Source organism: Buteo buteo, chromosome 9, assembly GCF_964188355.1.
Source record: "Buteo buteo chromosome 9, bButBut1.hap1.1, whole genome shotgun sequence".
Lineage (NCBI taxonomy): Eukaryota > Metazoa > Chordata > Aves > Accipitriformes > Accipitridae > Buteo > Buteo buteo.
Window position 1 is genome coordinate 42,738,623 of NC_134179.1, and position 23,546 is coordinate 42,762,168.

The window sequence follows — 23,546 nt, forward strand, 5'->3', positions numbered from 1 at the left end:
AGCTCCAATGGAGCCAATGATTAGGACTCCCGTCTTTCAACCTTGCTGATCAAGAGCGCTGGCAAGCTAGTTTGCACCAAGTGTTTTGTAACAAAATGAACAGTGTCTGGAAATTGGTTTTAAAATATATAACATTTAAGACTCTGTAAATATATCAGCAGGTCTTTTACAAGGTGCTGTTAAAGCGCTAATGCTACTGGGACAAAATTATTGCGCAGCCGTTAATGGTGAATGTCACTGAGAAAGTTAGATTCATGTTTCTCAAATATATTTTTTTTACTCTGAAGGAATCTAAATAATATATAGGAGAACAAAGTTCTTATTCTTCCCCTACTCCCTGCTTTCTCCTCTCTCCCTCAGGCTTTATGAGAAACATGAGATGTGGGTATAAAATTCAGGCACTATATTCACTCCAAGATTTCAGAGAGTCATAAAGTATATTTTCTAGTGTACCAAATAATCTTACCGAGAAGTTAACTGAAAAAGGATCAATGGTAATTTTAATGCAAAATATGTGGTTTTCATATGTATATTAACAGTATGTTAGGAAATAAATGCAACTTGGTAATGTAAGGCAAGAACAAGATGGGATTTTGATGCTCAGCAGTGCTGAATGCAAGGTGTTTACGCGTTTCTGTTCTCCCCGCAACACCACAGAGACAGCTCATGTCATCGGTGAACATCTTGTGCTGGGTTTTTACAGAAGATTTCCTGATACAATTTAAAGTCAAAGAGAAAAGCTCACCTGCTATTGGGAATACTGAGCTTTTTGATAGCAGGATTTATCCATAGTACTTTACAAAGGAGAGCAAACTTTATACAGATCAGAATCTGTAGTACATGTTACAAGCATATGCCAACAATAGACTCAAATGTTCCATTTCCCACCCGTTTTTGAGTTTATTAGGCAAGATTACCTTTGAGAAGATACCACTTGAACTTAAGATGCAAATCCAAAAGAATCTATATTATTACTTATAAATCTATACTCAGCTTTCAGCATCTGACATAGAAACACTGACTTCATTGTCTACATCAGTTTAGTTACTGTATTCACCAGCAGTGGAAAAACCCAGTTTTGTGATTTGCTTTTTTTAGGATCTTTTTTATTCCCCCCGACTCGTTTATAAAAGAGGCTTTGGCTACAGACTTGTGATCAAACTCCTTTACATTACTGGAAGTTCAGAGTCGTTTTGAACAGTCTCTGCTTAACAGAGGATGTAACCTCCAGAATGTTGAATGACCTTCCCCACACATGCAGACTGATGGTTTACTCTCGTCAGATAATTTTTCTTGCCTGTCAGTCAGACTTGCTTTTGTTTCAAAACACTTGCCTAGACCTTAGTTGATCAAGAAGCCAGTGCCCAAAGTGCAGACACCAGAATTGGAAGGATCTAGAGGTGTTGGGGAAGTGAATTTTTGGTGAACCTTCATTTAGGAGTTTCAAAAATTAAGACAGGCTGACATCAGGGTGAGAGTTTAATACCAAAACTGTAAAGAACCGCTAATAATGTGTTTATTAAAACTTAGCAGAAAGATACTGATTCACATCAAGTAACATTGGACTTTGTGGAAGAGGTAATTTTTAAAAAGATGATTAGCTATTTTATCTGTGGGTTATCACAGTTCTGTGTGTCTTAACTAAAATATGTATTTTAGAAGAATTGAGATTGCGTATGTGTGAGCCTACCTCTGTGTATATACGCAATTAATGTATCATAAGAAAGGTGCTGCTACTGTGTCTTTTTTGTTCTTTAACAATATCTGATGATGCTTTAAAACACTGTAGTGACTTTGCAGTACATTATAGTCACGTGTCTAGCCTTTCAAATAAATGCTTTTTCTCTTTCTCTTAGAGAGGAAGATCCCTGATGAAGATTTCATTATATTAATTGATGGTTTAAATGAGGCTGAATTTCACAAGCCAGATTATGGAGACACCATAGTATCATTCCTGAGCAAAATGATTGGAAAATTCCCTTCCTGGCTGAAGCTGGTAGTGACAGTCAGGACAAGTCTACAGGTATGTTGAGACCAAGAATTGTGATAAACTGTGTCATTGTCACAATGGTCTTTGATAAAGAAGATCTTAGTGGATATCTGGATTTGCTTAAGACCCTTTATTTCAGGTTATCCGTTTGGCTTTTTTGTACTTGGATTTACATTCATGTCCCCAAACTCACTGTACAGCTTTGAATGGATCTAATCCAGCATCACTTATTCATGTCAATAAATGTTCATCAGCAAATAGTTTAGTTCATTTGAGTGAGACAGCTCACATGCCAACGGGCTACTTACTCAGCAAGCATATCAGGAGGGTAGGGCCTAACGTCCATCAGCCTGTGCTGCTCAAGAGCATCCTCTCCTCCGTGTGGAAGGGAAAGGAATTTGTATCTCCACACCCCTTCTGCGTGACCCAGAGAGCGAGGCTGTGCTTGTTTCAGTCTGGAGGAGTCAGTGTCAGGCCAAGACATTATTCAGCTCAGAGACAACTATCTTGAGTGCCGAAGCTCTAAGCTGAATGTTGTTTGGGTTATTCTCAAGTATTTTTATTTTAGTTTGCAGCTGGGCAGGTTTTTACCTTCAGCCTGTCCTTAGCCACTCATCATCACTCTTTTGGCAGGAGGATTAAGCTGACCTTAGTTTGTTGGCTCAACTGCTCATCCGAATGAGCAAGCTGGGAAGCAAACACAATGACCCAGTTAGGGCAGATCTGCTCTTTCAACTGTTTCACAGTAGAGCTGGTTGATTTGCAGCATCACTTGTGGGAACATTCACGCTGAGCGTCGGAGCCAGGAGCCCAGAGGAGACAGACATCAGGGGGACGGGACACGCGTTTGGGAGCCAGCTCCGAGCCGCTCTTCGCCTGGCCCAGCTGCTCCAGGCAGAAAGGCGTGTCTGCAGCTCTGCGTTTCTCATTTTTTCATTATTAGCCATTTTTTCATTAGCACAGAGCTGTGGAGTTCGTTTTTACCGAGCTCCATTAAGCAGTTTTACTGAGATTGGCTAATATTTACTGAGATCCACAGGTTGATTTACTGTGGTCCTCCTGGCAGGGAGCTGAGTGCTGGTTCCAGCTCCATCAAGGCAGCCAGCTGCTGCACACTGCTTTTGTAGCTGGGAACGGCAGCTGCTCCCCAAGACACCAGGAGAGCACAGGCTATCTGCTGGTTTGTGCTGGAGTTCTTTTTTTGCTCGGTAATGGAGTAGATTAGACATCATTTGGAAGAAATCTTATTGTAATTGTAGGTAAATTGCATCCCTATGACTTGAATTCCTCATGTAATTAGGGCTTTTGCAGCCTTACGGTCTTCACTGCAAGCTTTGGTTTTGCATTGTGCTCACCCTCTTTGTTTTATTGGAGAGTTGATGGCTTCTCCTGAATCTGCCTTGTCCGGCTCCATTGCGTCATTCCTCCTCTCTTCGCAGTGACTGAGAGCCCATGACACAAGAATTCCTTCGGAAGGGCCTTTCATGATCTTTCATTTATGTTGCATAAGCATCATCAGTGAGCTCAGCAGATGAGAGAATCTCTGGCCACAGTATCCTGCAGCAGATAAACCTATTTACTTTACGCTGGAAAATACTTGCTATTACCTGTCCTGACGTTTCCATGCATTTCCCTGTTGATAGCAGCTGTGTTATACAGGAGCACGCTCCTGGGGAGATACTTAGGCTCAGCTTCAGCAAAATTTCTTCTGGCCTCAGATCTGTCATCTGGTTGTCTGTTCCCTCAGACATGGTAGCAGAAGAGATGGCATGTTGATACATGGTTGGGATGGGGTAGGAATAACAAGGGCACTGCTCTTTGTGAGTTTTCTAGTCTTTTCCATGGATGCGGTATTAGGAACAGTGTCCTTAATTTCTATTTCAGTCATGTTTCACATGCAACCTGCTTGATTATAGATGAGGTTCTGGGGTCCTGAGGGCACAAACTGCCATCTTGTGTGCTTGCCCTGATGGAAGAGGTCTTAAAGGAGTCTCAAAGGTGCTATTGTAACATGAATTGAGTTTACTTAATGAATAATAAACACTCCCAGCATGAGTACCTTTTTTTTTTTCTTTTTCTCCTTTCTTTGTAGGAAATAATTAAGCTGTTGCCCTTCCACAGAATATTTTTGGATAGACTGGAAGAGAATGAAGCCATAGACCAGGACCTGCAGGCATATATCCTTCATCGGATACACAGCAGCTCGGAGATCCAGAACAACATCTCGCTTAACGGCAAAATGGACAACACTACGTTTGGGAAACTCAGTTCTCACCTCAAGACCTTGAGCCAAGGGTCCTATCTGTACCTAAAACTCACTTTTGATCTCATAGAGAAAGGATACCTAGTACTAAAAAGCTCCAGCTACAAAGTAGTCCCAGTGTCTCTGTCAGAAGTTTACCTGTTGCAGTGCAATATGAAGTTCCCAACACAGTCTTCCTTTGATCGGGTTATGCCTCTCTTGAATGTGGCAGTGGCATCTCTGCACCCATTAACAGATGAACATATTTTTCAGGCCATTAATGCAGGTAACATTGAGGGCACTTTGGAGTGGGATGACTTTCAGCAGAGGATGGAGAACCTTTCTATGTTTCTTATCAAACGTAGAGATATGACGCGAATGTTTGTTCATCCCTCTTTCCGAGAATGGCTTATTTGGAGAGAAGAAGGTGAAAAGACCAAGTTTCTTTGTGATCCTAGGTAAGCAAACGCTCTGAGAAATCAGAGTTTACAAATGCGTTCATCTCGTACTATTAATCTGAATCACTTCATTTACAAGGTTGCACATGGATGCTGTTACCTGACTTTGGTCTGTCTACGTTGTAGATCTCTACATCTGTACTAGTCACCTTAGGTCTTTATGTTGTTCATGGAAAGAAATAATCCCCCCCTGGGTACACAACGGACCTGGAAAACCTAGTAATCACCTTCAGAATGAGATCAGCTGTTCCTCAGAAGGCCCCAAGTTGACTAGCTCCCGTACAGGCATCACCAGGGGTGTCTGCATTTTGGCAGATTACTCCTGCCAGCTCAGTCTGGAGAAGGGGAATCATCCTTCCTTTCTCCAAAGGTATTGAAACCATGTGAAATAGAGGATAAGGAGATGAAAGATGAAGAGTGTGGATGCATCTTTTGCAGTTGGCTTCTCTTTGACGTTGTTCCTCATAGTCCTACTAAATGTCTTTTTCAAAGCAAAGTAAGGAACAGACTCAGGCTCTAGCAATTTTGGACTGTAAATGCATACATAATCTCTGTCCCGATAGCAGCTGAGTTCCTGGCTTAGCTCACAGGGAACAGAATTTAATCATGGTTAGATTTATACTCTCTAAACCCAATGATCACTATTAACAATGTTATCTTTGGTTCTACTGAAGAGTGGAAACAGACGCTCTGACTATAATTCTAGTAGTTTATCCCCATAAGCTTTGCTCCATTTGGGCTGCCCATTTCTTGAAATATGATTATAAAAACCAGGGAAACACTCGGATTCAAGGCCATGTCAGTGCATCTCCCAGACCCTATGGTCAGTCTGAAGAAAATATGATGCTATCTGCTGGAACCAAATAGCCACCCAGCTGATTAAAGCAGCTGTAGCTGTTAGCAGTGTCAGAGTAATTTACCATTTTAAATTTTGTGGTAAGCAGGCTGCAGCAGAAAAATACTATATAGCTCCTCCCAATGGACGTCTTCCCTGTTTTAGTAGGTTCTGCACAATAGTCCTATCAAGCAAACCCTTTGTAAAGCATCTCACAGCAGCAGGTGTCTTTATATCAATCAATGTTAGTTATTTAATAGCCTTCCTCGGAGTCATTAAGTGCTTTTCACTGCGTAATGCTTTTTCACCCTTTTTGCAATGCCTGTGCGGTGCTTACACCTATGGAGCTGAAAGCTTTCTCCCTCCCAGTCACTCCCACCCAGCGCTACTGGTTCTGTCTGGCCCCTGTGGTTTTGGCTGGCCTGGCTGTAAGAGAGCTTGTTGTCAGCCGGGCGAGGGGACGGCAACCAGCACGCCCGGCAATTACCACTAATCACACAGCACTTGCCATAATGAACCATAGCGAGAGCAACTCGGAAAAATCCCTACTTTCCTTATTTACCATGAAAATAAATTTAAAGTGCAGAATGCTTACCTGCTGGGTAAGGCACCTGCATGTGTTGTGTGCTGCGTGTGGTAGCAAGGCATACGGCTGGGTGACGTGGGAGCTTTGGTTCTCTGGGTCCAGAAATACTCCTCTTCATTCTCACAGCGATGGGTAAGGACGCTCTCAGAATACCAAACTCAGAATGAAACTCAAACGTGCTGCATTTTAGGTGTTTTTTCACTGAAACCAGGCGTGGAGCCGTGTGTGATTTTTAGCACAAAGGCACAAATCAGCCTGTATTCGCTCGACAAGTCACCAGCAATGTGATAAATCTCTGCTCAGGGTTTGGGTTTGGTGCTCATGAACCTCACAAACATGTTGCGCTGCCTTCAGGACCATTCGGGAGACTTTCAGGCATTACTTTGCGTCCCATATGTGCCGTTTCACGTGATAAATTAATGGTGACTTTAAAGTATACGGGGAACACTCATGCTCTTTGCAAGTAGGGAGTCCCTCCAGAGCTAACCCGACTCAGGTCGTTGCTGCTGGTGAAAAGGAAGTTACAAGGCATATAACGGGCTCCCACTGCCTTGAGTGTGAGTCCATACGTAGTGGAGGACTAATAGATATCTCTAATGTATAATGCGCACTAATTACATTATACTCTGATGGTAGATAATGAAACAGGATACATTTCAGTGATTAATTGAGAGGAGCCCCTGAGATTCAGCTATTGTGCTCCTCAAAATCCTCCTGTCCAGCTCTCGGGGAAGAGCTAATATTAAGACGTTGAGCTCAGAGCATGGTAAACCCTTAGCGACAATTAAGATAAGTAATGATTTTTCATTTTATTTCTTCTAAAAGAAGCACAGCTTGCCACTGACGGAGCTCATAGGAGTAGCCTATGAAAATTTGCCTGCGTCGGGGTTGTTCACAGCCAGTGTGATTTCTTTCTGCTTGCTTGGGAATTGAGAAGACATGGCAACTGTATAGACCGCTCCTCGAGTTCATCGTCCAGCATTGCAGAAACGTGCCGTTAATGTGAAGCTTTTTGACCTTGCCATGTCGATACGTAAAGAGTCAGGTTGCTGAGGCTGATTTTTTCCCCAGGAGAAGAGCTTTGAAGTGAAATGTGGTTTTGTGAAGCTGCTCTTAATTGACTTACCCTGACAGAGTGTCCAGGTGTGAGGATGTTACGAAGGAAATTGGGATAATGGGCCTTGTGTCCGTGGCACTGCAGCTGGGGTAATCTTCCTCGTTTCATTAATGAGAGTGAGTTCCCATGTTCTCAGAAGTACGGAAAAGAGAGGAGAGGAGGAACACAATGTCCAGAAATTATCGCGTTTTTCTACACTTTTAAGATAAACAACAGATCTCCATCCTCCAGGTTTTTGTGTTAGCCTGTTGAGATGCTAACCCTCTTCTTTGAACGCTCACCGTGCGTTTGCTGTCCAAAGCAAAGGCTAATTGGTATTGAAGGGGAACGCTATCGCTGCAGGCTCACCCGCAGGGTAACCCCCCCAGCATCCACCGTTGTTTAATAACAGGGAAGCAAAAAAGCTTTTGTCAGAGCGTTTAACCAGCATTGCAGTAATGACTTCTCCAGCCTGTCAGTGTAGCACTATTAACCAAGCGTCTTAGTTGACAAATAACATAAAGCATTTTAGGGAAAGACCCAATCCTTTGTGACTGGTGCACAGAGAAAATGGTGATTATTGTACGTTCACTCTTACGCTTGTATTTCTTAACCTAAATTCTGCTATAATGCTGTGCGGTTTTCTGCCTAGACTTAATCAGAAACTTCCATGCAATTATTTTCCATGCTTTTACAACCCTAATAAAATGTTTTATCCCTGTGCTGCTGATGAAGGGACTGTGAGAGAGACAGAAGTGAAGTGATTTGCCCTGGCAAGGCAATAAGAGAGCTGTAGTCAGATATGGACCCCAGAAGTGAAATTACTCTATCCAGATTTAAGTATCAACATCTGAGTTACTTGTCTAGACTTGCTTTATGGTCAAAGGAGAGAAATAAGAATGATTCATTTCATCATCAGCTAAAAGGCTAAAATAGGTCAGATGAAGAGTGCCTGGGAAGCATCTCCTCCTGTTGATTTATGAAGGGAGCTCAGGGTGACGGGCTCACCAGGAGGTGTCTCCAGAATTGACAAATAAAACTGGATTAAATGAATTCTGTCCAGGCTGCTCTTCTAACCAATACACAGGGTTTGGGGTAGATTCACAGATTTTCTGTTCTTGTGGAGGAAAGCTAAGAAAGGAAAAAAGATACTCTCTGTGCCATTGCATGCATATGACTGTCTTACTTTGGGCTTTTGCTTCTCAGGGTGGCACTGGGCCACCCACCATTGTGCATCCAGGTAGTACGTCCCCTGTTGTCGCTGCTCAGTCTGGAGCAAGGTGGAGATAGGCTCTTTGCACTGCTCAGGGAATTTGCCATCATCTGCGGGACCTTAGCAAAATGAAGCATTTAGATCTTCACCTCCAGTGCTTCACCTCTGGCTTGGCTTCATCTCACCTCATTTTAGATGCTTGCAATCCATGCATCTGTTCCTCAAGCAGTCGCTCTCATCTCCTTTAATACTTGAAGCAATTTGTCTGGGCTGTTTTAGCTGTTGACTTGGATGAGCTGAATCCCATACCCGATACCCTGTGCCAGGCTGGAACTTGGAGAAGATGGGAAGCTGCAGAGGTGATGCCTTCGGTGCAGGCTTGCTCCTGTTGCTGAACTTCGAAAGTGCAACCCAAGGTGTTTCTTGCACCCAGAGCTGTGGTGTTGGATAGGCAGAGCAGCAGCTCTGCTAAACTGGGCTTTATTAAGGCCAGTCTGCCAGTAAGCATAACGAAGAACGCTTTTTGTCTGCAGAAATTAAACTGTTCCTGAACGTGATAAAGGCTCTGTTCTGCTTCTGGCTCCTTGCTGTTGCACAGATGTTTGGTTAACTGCACTTGCTCTGTGATTTAGCATATGATGGGGACAGCAGCTTTTTTTCTTCCATAACAAGAGCAAGAGTGGTGAGGACAGCAGTCACCTGCGTGATGATGATGGAGAGTCTCCTGGTAGAGAACTTCGGAGGAATATCTTGCTTTGTGCAAGACGTTTCCACTGCACGGAGATGCCAAGCTGTTCTCATGGATACTACAGGTGCGGTGTTAGTCTGAAATCCCAAACGTCTGTGGCCAGGTTTCCAGAAGAGCTGAATGCTCAGCTATGGAGAGAGACCAGCAGACATTTGGCATCTCTCAAAATCAGGGTGTTGGTGCCTTGTCCAGCGATGGCACCGCTGGGCTGATCTGGCTCTGAAACCCAAGCTTGCAAATACTGCACGAGGAATCGATACTCGGCAATAGATGTTCTCTTCAGTGCACCAAGACTTTATCAGGCAGCTCGTGCTCATTGACTTTATTAGAAGCTATCTAATAATCTGGAAACTGACAAAAAAAAAAATAAAATCAGTGAGAAGTACTGGTGGCTCCATTGTTGAAGGTTGAGGGCATCTGCTCATCTCTTCCCTCCTTTTCCACATGGCACGAACCAAATCTGTCCCTGTCCCTGAAACCCCAAATAAAGGCACCCTGCATGGATTAGCGTGCAGCAGCGATCCAAACAGAAGTACGTGTCTCTAATCCAACACGCCGAGTTGCCATGGTTTCTAGCAGAGCTGTCTTTTAATACAATACAGTGTAGGTATTTTGCATTTTCCTTTTTCTCTTGGGAGGCATGCTGCAAGTGGAGACTTTTCCTACACAAAATTAATGTTTTTATATATTACCCAGCAAAATGATAGAGCTTATACATTAGAAAAAATGAGGTGGGTTTTTTCATTTTGATGGAATGCTTAATCTGACAAATAACAATCTTCAGTCAAAAGATAATTAATTTAGAAAGTTTGGAGGAAAAGAAGTCAGTGGAAATGATATTTATAAAAATTCAGGGATATAAGAAACAGCTTCAAATGGAGGATGGGTCCTTACATTATGCATAAGCTTCTTGAAAATTATCCACAGCTAGCTCCTCCATACATAGCTCACTTTGTCATTACGGTGTATGGATTAGTTGACTTTCTTCCTCTTCTGTATTATAAGGTTCTGAAAAGCTCTTAAAATACACTCTGCTTTATTGTTAGCTGAAATGATCAAGTGTTCGCCAAAACTCAGGCTATGTCTTAAGTGTTTTCTCTGCATTCATGTGGGATGGATTTTACTCAGCAAAGCAAAGGTGCTATTTGAATTCAAGGCACTATTTGAATTCAAGGTGAGGCAAAATAATGGGTGTAGGATTTATCTGAATCCTTTATATACTTATGTAGAAAATTAAGAATAATGCAGTGCCCTCTAGCACCTTGTGAGTGAGGATGGAGATGAAATAATCAGATTTTCACAAGCGGTTGGCAGTCAGCAGCAGCCTCAGCTCTCAAGGTGCAGCAGGGAGCTGAGTGCTGCTGCTTCCATTATTATTTAGCATTGCTTTACCATTGGAATTACCTCTCTTAATGTGTTTTTCATGGCTCCAGAGTGCCAGTCTTCTAGCTCTGCACGTATTGTAGCTCACACTGGGCTTTTCTGAGTGCTCCCAGGTACAGGTACATGCCAGCACTTGGTGTGTCAACAGAACCAGGAGGGATGTGTTGTAATTTGTTGTTTTGCCATCTCCAGCTGTGGGCTGGATGCCACAGGTCACCGAAATACATGAGGTCAATTTTTTTCCTTGCCCAGCCTGCTGTCTGGTCGTCTGCACTTGGGCAAGGCCTGTGCTGAGTTAGTATAATTAATTACCAAATCACCACGGGGTCTGGTGTTTTAAGATCATTTCCACAGCTCTAATTTTGGCAGAAGCGTGGAGCATGGTAGAAGTGGTGGCTTAACCTGTGATTTGGGGTAGGGCTTCATCTATACCTGTAGCGTAAGAATGACAGTACAATGTTTCTTGCACTTTTATTTTACTCCTCAAGCAGACCGTAGTGAGTGCCATATTTTTGAATCACAAAGATGAATCCATCATAATGTTCTCCAGTTAATTGGAGGGGCAAACGCAATCTGTTCACCAAGCAGTAGAGACCTAACAAAGTGCTGACTCTGAGAATACAACGTTTAGGCTTCCCATGTGACTTCAAGAATAAAGTTTCCTGATTTCATGACTGGTAACCTAGTACGTTTTGAAATGTAAAAAGAATGGGCAATAGCTCAACAAAATGAAGGTAGGAAACTTACTTTATGCAGGTATCCACATCACCAACATCTCTAGATGTTAACTAATCTCATGCAGAAATACAGAGCTAAAAAATAAATTATTAAAGCCTGTGGTAGCAAGTTGGGCAGCTGTAACGGGGACTTCTCTGAGCATCAGAAGCCAGTGTTTGTGTATGACAGGGTTCAGGACAAGGTTCACGCGCAAGAGAAGGAAACTCGAGCTCCTTCATGCACTGGCTCTGTGTCTAGCGAAGCAGTGAAGTGGCTTAGCTGCAGGTTTTTCCTCTGAAATTTGGGCAGGGCTGCAGCTGCAGTGTCAGTTGGAAGAGAAGAGGAGAAATGGGAGACAGATTATAAATCATGACAGATGAGATGGAGAGCAGATGTGATAGTTACCATCATAAAGGACATCAGTAGAGCAGCTTGTTTTAACTGGCTCATTAGACATGCAACCTAAGCATTTGGATGCAGAGGGGGTTTTGAATATATTTAGTGTCTTGAGTTACTGTCCTCATAAAATCTTTTCTTTTTCTTTTCTTCTGGACTGTAAACTTCTGTATCCTGTATCATTTTCACATCGAAATGGAAGAAAATACTCACGCAATAATCCATTCTGTGGAACTGAGCCACTGAGAAGAAAGAAGTGGCGTTCATCGGAGGCAGTACCAATGCTGACTGAAGAAAGAAATGTTGCTTAATTTCTTCCTGCTATTTCATTCCTCAAATCTTAAGACCCACTTATGGAGCAAAGCTATATTCCAACAGTTCAGGAGAGAGCGGCCCTGACTTTGTTCCATCTTGCTTCTCACATGGTCATTTACTCCTGCACTTCCAAATCACACTCCCCATTCCTCTGTAACCCCATATATTTTAAATTGAGTCAGGTCGAATGAGAACAGAAAGTGTATCACCATTGGTCTTTTGAGATCTTCCCTGTATGTTGACTGTGTAGCCACTGGAGAGCTTACTGAAAGATGATGTTATTCATTTTACCCATCCAACATATTTATTAAATATGCCAGCAGTTTTTTCACACTGCTCTTGGACAACACCGCTTTTCTCTGAATATAAAGTAATCTGTTCCTGGCAACCAGCAGATTTTCTGAAAAGCCTTGTGAACTGAACAGAGACAAGGGAATTGCATCTTTACTTTCTGGATCTGTTTTTTTAAATCTCATTAAGTCAGGGCCTGTAAGCAGTTGGAAATGCTTTTTTCAGTACTTTATCCCTCCTTTTTTGTTCTGTATTTTTAAATCATTGTAAGTATCTTTTGTTACCTTAAATCTGAAGGGTGCCATCAGAGTTGTCTGGTTTTCCTCTTTGCTGCTTCTCTTGGCAGTTCCCGACGCCTGACTGCCGTTGATTCATGTAGGGTAGAGGTTCTCCAGGATCAGCTCCTGACACGGATGCAGCTCTGTTATCCCGGATAAACTACAGACAAACTCATTCTCTATGGTAGCCAAGGATGTAACATAATCTGAGACGTGCACTCCCCACCCTTGATAAAATATGGGTGCAGCACGGTTAGTACCTATGGAATCTTTAATAGAAAGCCTTGAGAAATAAAAATGAAACCGGTATTGCGAGCAGGTCTGCAGCATAGTCTGTTATAGCTGAGCTGCATCAGTGAGGTCATTGCTATTACATCTCTGAAAGTTACTTGAATCAACTTTCTACCTGAATGATACAGCTGTGGATGCTGTTAATACCATGTCAGAGGGGTAAGGAGCTTTCCAGCTCATTCAAAATTAGGAGTCATTAAGCACAAATGCTCGAAAGCATCTCTTAATGCTGCAGATCTTGTTAACTACTGTTTGTTCCTCTTCCGGCTGCATCTCACGCACACGCAATCAGTCTCCCCTGCCTGCCTGGGGCCGAGGACGTGGGGCAAGGCAGCACTGGCTGCATTTGGAGCTTGGGTTTCTTGAGGCTCCTGAGCTCTTGAGGCTTGTTCACATCCCTCTAGATGCGAACAGGATGGTAGCTGTGCGGATGGTATTGGTTTTACTGGTGTTCAGTCACGCCCTGGCAAGGCAGAAACATCCAGTGAGCCTATTGATTTTACGAGATGTCAGAAACTTTAAAGTCCTCCATCACCAAGATGCTGTTACTTAAATTAAAATTGTTGTTAAGGATAAGCCAGATGCCGTTAAGTGATTCCATTTCTGCTTTTCAAATGCTCAGTGAGTGGTTTGTGTGATTCTTCAGCTCTCCTTTACAGAAATCGCAGTTTTGCTGCTTTTACTGCATAGATTACGCAAGGCTGTGGAGAAGGATAACAAAGCACTAAGAGTTAGGATGATGACTGGGTATGGATTTTTTGTGCAATGCTTTGTCTCCTGTAAACCAGAAACAGTCAGTCTAGCACTTCTGCTTGGTGGCAATAACATCGTGGTTGAAATACTAAATTATGATCAGATGTCTTTCTAAGAGACCTGCTGCAGCGAAACCAGAGTGCTGGACTTGGTATGCAAGGGTACGGCTCGTGCACCTATTGACGCAGGGGTTGAGCCTTATCTGGACCGGACTTGGTGTGCCAGTCTAACCCATGCGTCTGTTGATGTATAGATTGAGCTTTATGATCTCTACTATAAAAAAGTAAGCTTAGATAATCATGTATAGCTCCTTTTAGTCTGGAAATCTCATGTTTCATACCCAGAATGATGGATTTCTAGTTTGTGGTTGAGGCCATTAGGTGTTCCTCAGTGTAATGAACAGTCGTGATTACAGTATGAGTGGGTCAGTGCAAACAAGACATCTGCTGGGTGAAGAAAGCAAGCAGCAACGATGCTGCCGTAGGTTTCTTGTCCCACTCACTGGGAAGTGTCTCTGCAGTTCCCTAAAGCAGCTAGAACTGGTAGCACAGCGCTGCTGTGTCCTCAGTTACTTCTAGGCAGGGTGATGGGTTTTGATCAGATAGTCCATAGCTTGTCTTGCTGCAGTGAGATCTGACCCGAGGGATGGAAAGATTTCTCTTGCCTTTGAACTTGACTGTCCCAGTTAGCTCAGCAAATTAAACCAGTGTTTAATTCTGTAGGAAAGAATATCGCATGCTTAAGAGCATTCCCTGTTTTGTTTGAATTTTCTTGTATAATGTTAATTCCTTCCAAGTTAATTCGCAATTATAACATCAGAGGGAAACTATGTTCCAAAAATCAATAAATCAATTTTGGTGATTAAACGATCTTGCAAGAGGAGCTTACTTGAGCTGAGCTTGGCCTTTCTGCAGTCTGGACAGACATCCTTCTGAAAGCAAAGGAGGCTCCAGGCTTTGTCAGAACAGACGTTATTCTCTGTGCCGAAGTTATAAAATGGAACTCTGCAGAGCTGAATAAAATATGAATACACGTCTCTTGGAAGACCAGATTCACTGGGGACATTGTCAAATCTCTGGATTTTGGAATGGTTTCATGGGATTAGCTGGAAGAAGGGACATGTGGGTGTCAGTCAGGGAGTTTGGAGTTTGGTAGGTTCAGATGTAAACAGGACCGATTCTCACTTAAATTTTTGCCTGTCCTTTACTCCAGTAGTGCAATACCTTAACACTAGCATAATTTTACACCCTTTTAAATCTCTTTTACTTTGCCTGAGGGATAGGGTAGTAGAGATGAAGCACAGATCAGGAGCTTCCAGTATTTTCTTATGTGTTTCCCTATGCTCCATCACAGCTCTTTGGCCACGCTGGTGTTTTATTACTGTCACCTTGTCCCCTGCCATCTGTGGCACGAGGGACGGGGGCATGAGGAGGGATGTGCTTGAGGTACCAACTCCCCAACACCCTGCATCGCCTTGCTCTGCCCCCACAGCTGTATGTGCCTCAGCTTTGGATGAGTAAGGGAGCAGATGTGTAGGGACCGCTTTGCTGAATCCAGCATCTCCCCTTTTGTGCCCATCTATAGCCTTTGCTTACATTAGCCTTCCTTATAGCTGCTATATGTGTGCACCGGTTCATGCTATGCAGGGGCTTGGAAGGATGAAGACTTATCTTTATGTCTTTATATATATACATGTATGTGCACATCCACGCAGGCACCCCTGGCCGTTACAGGAGCCGACACAGGCAGCCTGCAAGAGCAGACAAAGGCTGCCAGAGCTAGGCTGGCAGTGCTGTTAATTTTTCACAAAAAGAAATCTTACATTAAAAATAGAAAAATCTCTCATGATAAACTCTGCAGTGGTGAAATTCAAAGCAAATCATTTCACTGAGCTCCTTGATGTAGAAATCATTACTGCCATCCTCTGCTGTATTAAAGAAAAAAAAAGAAAAGAGAAAAAAGTAAAGAAGCCTGTGCTGTTGGAGTCTGGTTTAGCATGCAATTAACGTTGACAGAACAAGTGACTGCAAGTATTTATCAACAAGCCCAAAGCCAAGGTCTGGGAAGCATTGCAGAGGTAATGTATTACTCATGAATACTGTACTTTATTCTGGAATAGTTCATACATGCCTTATTCATAACAGCCAAAGTCATGCATATAATTAAATTTAGGTAAATACCCTACCGGCTGCAGCTGAAAAGCAATTTAGGAACTGGGCTCGTGTGTCAGTCAGGAGCTGCACTTCATCTCTCGCTGCGAAGAAAAAGCACGTTAGAAGTTTCTGGATCTTCAATTCATTGCTTAGGATTAATATAGTTACAGCCCCGTTCAGAGCCTTCCCAGACATTTTCGAAGAGTTTTCCTTTAACAAGCAAACAACTGGTATTATTTCCTCTTCTGTGATGTGAAAAATAGAGGTCGAGAGGGGTGGCGGCGGGGTCCCTTTGTGCAGCCACGCTCGGATCTGGAGCAGAAAGCCGCGGTTCGTGATCGCCAGCCTGATGACTCTCCCCAGAAGGGAAATGAGCCGATGGCTCTGAATGAACTTGCACCACCAGCCTTTTAGTGGAGGTAAATGCATTGGCTCTTCTCCAAACAGTAAGCGCAGCATTGTGAATCTGATGAGCTATTGAGATGCATTGAGTGTATTAGGGTGATTATAGGTTTTCATAATCTGGCTGAACGGGGACGGATAAAATCTAGCAATTGCTGCGCTCCTTGACTTGCAGCTGTATCTAGCAACACTCAAGCTGTGTTGCATAGTCACTTGTTTCCTTCTGATCTGTTTCTCCTTTCCACAGGCATTCCTGGAGGTTAATCAGTATAATGAGCAGATGCATTTGTCTGTCTCCTTTAAAAGGCTGTGACCTGATGTTCTCCTCCTGCTCCAAAGATGGGGAGCAAAGAGGGGAAGAGCGAAAGGAAGGCAAGGCAACAAGCTGTAGATAACTTAAGGTGCTACAACCACTTCCAGGGCCCTTCTGTTTTCCCAGCTTTTTACATTTTGTCCCTTCTGTTGGTGCTGTATGGAGAATTCTCACAGCACGGATGCGTGGAAATCAGGGGCACTGCCCTGTGCACAAAGGCATCCTGCCTAATTTTAAGCACTCGGCTGAGGCATCTAAGCTACATCTTGAGGGCAGAGGCACCATCTGGAGGAGTTTCTCCTTCTCCAGTGATGGGAAGCGTGGAGCTGTGGGTTCCCGATGTGGGCATCTCGCCATGTGCCAGGCCAGGGTGTGGAGAGGAGCTTGACAGGCAAAGCATGCAAAAAAAGAGGTTTTCTTCAGTTTCTTTTTAAGCTCAAGTTACCCTAAGAGCGAAGGGTACTATCAGTCAATAAAAGGATTTCAGACAACAGTTTATTATTTGAGTTGATGGTGCTTCTATAAATTTAATTGCATTTTGGAGAGGTGCAACAGAATTACTCACCAGTGAAAGAGTTTATTTTATTACATGTAAATGGGATGCGGTGCTCTTTCACCTATCAAGACCTGGGAATCAAGTCCTGCCTCGTAAGAAAAAGACATTTTGTTTTCCATCCCGCTCGTCCAGCGGGCACATCTCCACATCCTACCAGTACCACGAGGTCTGGCAAAGCGTCATCGGGCTCCGCTCAAATGCATCCGTGTATTATCGGTCCAAAAGGAGGTTCATTGGCAGGGCACGGGGGAGACCTTGCCAAACACCTGGCCGTGGCATTACAAGCCTTTCACTTTTATTCCGAGTTTATTTTGAGACAGGGATAATCATTATTCCTGGATGGAGATGTGCTGGTAAATCCCCACCGTCGTGAAAACTTCTGTCTTCTGTAATATTTACTTGCTGTTCGGCCACGCTGAAGCGCTTTTCTGCTTTACCAAATAGCGATGAGCTAACAACATTCCCTGTCCTTAGAAGCCCTTTTAAAGCCACAGTTGATATCATATTTTATTTTCTTTGGCTGGAAGAGGTTTGATTGCTTTTATATGTAGTGACATTTTTATTTAGTTCCAGACACAAAGCGGGTAAAAAGGACTCCCTTGGGAGTACCTAGGGGCTTAAAGAAAAATATTAATTTGTTGGCAAAACCAAGACGACTGCAAGTCCCCGGACCGCTGAGGTCCAAGCATGGAGCCTCGGTGGCCTCCTCCCCTGCCTGCTGGGTCCCTGCTGTCGCATCCACGCGTGCCCAGTGGGGCAGGTATTTGCCGATCTCATCCAGAACTGGTTTGCAATACTTCACCGTTTTGCACCTCGCATGTTTTGTGCGTGCGCGGAGAATCGGCTTCTCGCGTCTTTGAGAAGACTCGGCCACGTTGAACCTTTGGTGTTATAAGCTGGAAGTTTGTATGTTTAAAAATGTCAGTAAAAATCACTATTAGCGAAGAAAGTTACTAGCTCTTTTATTATGTTTTGCCTTAAACAGGGCTCTGTGTAGCTCAGTTAATTTGCTTTGGTTGTCAACCTGGTAGGTCGTTGCCAGAAGCACCTTCATTACTGGAAAAGCTGGAGAATGTGTTTAGAAGGAGTTTTACAAGGAAATAAAGTTGCTTCACTTTGCAGGACATGTCACAGAATGGGGAATGTAGTTGTCATTTAAAGGACTTTTTTTCCGCCCCCAAAGTGTGGGTATTGTAAATACGTCATTTTCTAATGACTTCAGGATTGGTGGCATGCTTTCCAAGTACAGTTCTCTTCTGCAAAATGATTATAAAAGTAGCACTTCAGCTTTCATGAAATTGTACCTCTGGTGTTTCCAAATTTACATCTGCTCATAGAAAATACATTGTTTTATTCTTGCTGTCCTCCAGTGTTTGGGGTTTTTGAGCTATCAGTGATCACCAATAATAAAGGATGCAATTAGTTGGTGGTTTACAAGTGAGAATTAGTCCAGGTCTGTTTCCCAAAGCTGGACAAGGTTGAAGGCTTAGCAGGAGCAAAAATTGTCAAAAGTTGTTTTGTTGGTGTCACAAGCAAATCCTAACATACTCTTTCTTCTGATTTTAGGAGTGGCCACACATTACTTGCCTTCTGGTTTTCCCGTCAAGAAGGAAAACTAAATCGACAGCAAACTATTGAACTGGGACATCACATTCTCAAAGCACATATTTTTAAGGTAACAAAAATTAAAATGAAGACTTACGCCAACCTCATCCCCACTGTGTAAAATCTGCCAACACTGGCAGCATTCAGTCTCTTCTTGTTTTAGGGTTGCTGGAAGAAGTGTGATTGCTTCAGGCTGCTGAAACGTGTAGAAGTGAGCTTTAGAAAATTGGCAGTGGTATATAAGAAATCCTTGAAATTAAACTGTCCTTCAGACTGTAAATTCAGCAGATAGCCTCCTTCCCTAAAATTACTCTTCTACCGTAAGAGGTTTCTTCCCTTGTAAGATGAGTTCCTGTAACAACATCTAGAAAAAATAAATCTTTTAAAAGGAGTGGTTTTGAAGAATCCAACCCAAAATTTAGGTTGTAAAAGGGAAGGTTAGATCGTCATTAAAAGCTGATGGTCGGTCGTTTTTACTCTTCACGCAGACATTTAAGGCCTGGGTTATTGAAAGGCAAACTTGGATGTGAGCATCAATATGACCCATAAACTAAGTCTCATTGTTGTGCCTGCTGGCCCTTATACCAGAAGATGGAAATGAGAGGCTGGGTTTGTAAGGTCACAGGAAATACAGAATTTCTTAAAACTATTAGGATCTGTGGGTGCTTAACAATGGTAAAAATGAGGCCGTACTTTTATCTGGTCTATATATGATTTTATAGACTTAAGAACTTCTGCACTCCTGTATTTCTAGAGCAAATAGATAGTTTGTGTCTTGTGTTAGTCCTGTTGTATTTATTGAGTTCCCTGTGCTGAATTCACCATCAGGTGTAGCAGCAAAGTCTGCTCATTTGGGAAGGTGATGGCTGGAGCCAAAGGGAAGAACCCCAGATTGGCGCATTACCCGATCGGTGTATAATTTTCAAATTTTGAGTTATGTTCTCAAGGCCAAATTCTGCCGTGAGTTTACTATTCAGCTGCCATTTACATCTAAATCTGGTTCCAAATCTTCTTCGTTTCACACTTCCACAGTAGAAACAAATAACAGGGTTTCAGGCTCTAAACAAATGACAGTTTTCGTTAAGTGGACAAGTTGCCTGTAGATTCCAGATTTAATTGAGCAATATTTACAATAGTAGAAAATGCCAATTAGCATATGAAAAATGTCAGTGTAGCCTTCTGTTTCTAATCACTCGGTAAAATCCTTGGTTTTGCAACACTGCAGCAAGAATAGTATGTCTCAGTGACAGATAAGCATAACAGTATGTTATTTAGAAGTACTATGAAGTTTTGAAAGGGTTTGGATTAGCTGGATTAGAAACACTGTAAAACTTAGTCTTTCGCTTTTCCTTGAATAGGTTTATTTTTATTCCTTTTTTTAAACAAGTGTTTACTGAGGATTTGTGAGTGTTTACTGAGTGAAACAATAGCTGCATGAGTTTTTGAAGGAGGCATTGAGCTGGAATATTGCAGACCGTATTTAAGATCTCAAGCATTCTTTAAAGAAAATATTTCCAAGAGTACGTACACAGGCTCCTTTTCCTGTTGTTACTGACTGTATTTGCTTCTGAACGAGCATTTTTTTCCATTCAGGCTTTTCATTCTGTCTGATCTTTTGCTGAAGCAGTTACCAGTATGGCATGGATTTTCTGCCAAGTAGGGAGCGTGTCAGGTCATCAATTCAGTGTGTTTTTCCTGAAGTTATCATGTTATAGCAGCAGCTTTCCACAGACACAAAGATCCTAATTTTGAAGGTATTTATGGAGGCCTGATGCCTTTGTAATTCTATTTTATTTACCCATCATGAAGCCAGGAGAGGATTAGAACAGGGCTGAAGCATTTAATCCAGCCAGGGAGTACTGAGAGCTGAGTACACAGACTTTGATTAAACAGTGCAGAAAACTTACTTGTCCTTCCCCAATTCCTAGCAGTTCAAGTCCACTGGTACCTTGTGCAAGGTAATGACGGGATACTTGGATAAGTGATGCACAGGTACAAGGTGATGACCTGACCCACAGGTGGTAAGAAGCTTTCACACTCCCTTCTTCACTTGATAGCCGAGATCGGCTGGTTTTCTCTTTTTAAACACAGACATCCTCAAACAGTTTGGGGAAAAAAAAAGTACAAATGTTTTAGTATCTTAAAGCATTACCAGTCTTAACAGGAGCATATGGAAACCCAGCTTGGAAAGCCTGGCATGGAATGAAAGGGCAAGAAGAAAAATGTGCAGTAATGATACAAGAAGACCCAAACTTCGGGGTGATGTGTGTTTTGCAAATCAACCAAAGAGAAGTCTTTAATTTCATCTTAAATTAGTTAGCTAAAATGTCAGTAATCCAGAAAAGGGTGTTCCTCATCCCCAGATTGAGAATGTAATGACAATTACAGGCAGAAACACTTGCTTTGACAGCTACAGGTATGTAAAGGTGTCTGATATTCCTTGAAAAACAGCCTTATAAAGAACTTGTGCTGAAGGTGCCAATGGCCAAATAGCAGAGGAAGCGATGAGTTAGAAATTAAGGATGCTGACAGCTGCATACAGGACTGCAGGACAAAAAAGGCAACCCTGTTTGAAAACTGGGGTTGTGTGGGGTTGGCAGAGTTACTCAAATGAAACATGCATGGTCAGGCCATGCCTTGGTTGTGTGTCAGATGGTCCTAGCAAAGTGGAAAACACTGATGGTATTTTGGTTTGATGTTCTATCAAGTTGGGGTTTGGTTTTGCTGAAGGATTCAACCTGCTCTACAGTTCTGGGTAGAAAAGGGGAACCAAAAAGGGAGATACAATCTGTAAAATGAGAAATAGTGTGGTTTTGTTTCAGCAACTGAATGATAATGGTGTTCAATGTTTTTATTCTTTAAAGGATAAATGTCGTCTTTTATGTCTTGCACTAATATCTAAGTATGTATGTTCTAATACATCAGTTAAGATTTTTATAGCATATGTGATTATCTTCAGATGGCTATTCTGAAAATACATACTCTTTCCCTTGGTCCTGATGGTGACTCAAACAGCTTATTTATGGGTTTGATAGTATTATAGCTATTTTAAAATTATTTTAAGCATTGATTATAAAATTGTTTTCTATTTGTCCAATTACACAGTACTGAGTTCACTGAAATTTAATATTGACCTCTAATGTCCTGTATTGTGTCATTTCAAAAGCAACGTTTAATGGTGGCCAAAATTCCTGAGCTCTTTTCTGCCTCTTAACACAAGCAAATATTTTTCTCTATTTAGCTCCCTGAATTTTGAAGGAAACAAGCGCATGGAGTTGTTATTTATAAGAGCTTGTCTAATCTGTTGCTTCTTTTTATGGTAAAACCGTTTCAAGTGACAAATCTGTTGATGGCTGGTGCGATGCTTCAGAATCTCTTTCACACGTAGGTATTAGAGGTCTGCAGCTGAGTCCAGCAGCAGGCTCGGCTGATGATTCCTGCACATCTTCCTTTAGAGGAAATAAATCCCACTTTTTGCTGCTGGTTTTCTTCCCACCACTCTACACCGTCCGTGTCAGTGTGTCATACAAAAGACTCACAAACTGAAATGTGATCCCGCTGCTTTGCGCAGTTAGAAATGACCACACGGCATGCGAGGAAGTAGAAATCAGGGTTTGCATATCAAAACAGAATTAAAGATGTCTGTACGGTTTCCATGGAAACAGCAGACTTTAATGGTAAATCGATAGCAGAACAGCAACATATAGGGCATACCCGCATCACACAGCGGAGCACAACACACAGCAAAGCTTGGTGCTGGAGTTGCAAACCCGTTCCTCTCTCTTCGATCCAGCCATTTGCTCCCACGTGTTGGCTACAGAGCAGTTGTTGCTCCTTCAGTAGAAGGGGGGGAAACTTGCTTAACAGTTCTGTGCTCTGCCAATTAGTGTTGCTGGAAAAAGATGTCAGACCTTCTACGTATTATGTATAGCCTGATCAGGACACCAGCCGGAAAGGTTGGAGACAGTCTGGGATGAGATATGGGAACACTGTTCTAGGCTGTGGTTGAGACCTCCTTAATTTATCTTCTTGTGAGCAGATATTGTCATCTAGTTTAACAGTGTGAATAATAAGGAAACTTTGTTAATCAGTTCTGCCAAAATAATGTGTACTTCATTAAAAAAGAAGCTGTGCTCCTTACCATGACATTTTCTGGGGGTGTTGAATGGATTCAAGTTGCTCACAGTTTAATCCTGCCTTTCCTAAACCTTGGAGATGGCTACAGTACCTTTGCAAGTTATTTCCTACAAGCTTCATAATTCACTGCAAACGTCGGATGTGGCAAATTTTCATGTTATCTTGTGTATAGCTGTTAGTGTCTTGAAACACTTTGAAGTCCAAAGACCCAGGATGATCTGCCCAGTGTAACTGAGCATATTTGGAAGCTTGGATCTAAGTCATCTTTTCTTTTTTTAGGGGCTGAGTAAAAAAGTTGGGGTATCTTCCTCCATCCTGCAAGGGCTTTGGATCTCGTACAGTACCGAAGGTCTTTCAATGGCTTTGGCATCTCTGAGAAATCTCTACACCCCAAACATAAAGGTATTGGAGCAGGAGGAGAGCTGGGGTGGTTCAGAGCTCGCACGAGAAGCTCCCAGCGATGCGCGGTACCATTCGTAGAGCGTTCGCTGGAGCTGCTGCCCGTGGCACTGGTCCTACCCAGGCAGTGCTGAGCAGCTTGCGGGGCGTTCATCTTGAGCTGGGGAGTCGCCGTCAGTTCGGTTGGGGTTTTGTTACCAGCCGGGATGATCTCTCAACTCTTCTACATTGACCAGAGATCTCCTTTTAATTGCAGAGAGTGAAGAGTGAATTTGCACCCGCACCAAATGGTTCGCTTGCATTTTTCCTCCCCAAAGGTGTGGGATGCGACAACTGGTGTTGAAATTTGACAGCCCCGTAAAGGGCTCTGGCTTAGACAGGCACTAACT

The 23,546-nt window shown here is 42.7% G+C and overlaps 1 protein-coding gene across 1 annotated transcript in view; it reads left to right on the forward strand.

The window, feature by feature from the left end:
• The window catches only part of TANC2 (tetratricopeptide repeat, ankyrin repeat and coiled-coil containing 2), a 255,436-nt gene that overhangs the window by 200,992 nt on the left and 30,898 nt on the right, over positions 1-23,546 (forward strand). Inside the window, exons 14-17 of the mRNA XM_075036249.1 lie at positions 1,857-2,023; positions 4,083-4,690; positions 18,583-18,691; positions 23,038-23,160. Of these exons, the coding sequence (XP_074892350.1) occupies positions 1,857-2,023; positions 4,083-4,690; positions 18,583-18,691; positions 23,038-23,160 (1,007 nt within the window). The remainder of the gene's footprint in view (positions 1-1,856; positions 2,024-4,082; positions 4,691-18,582; positions 18,692-23,037; positions 23,161-23,546) is intronic.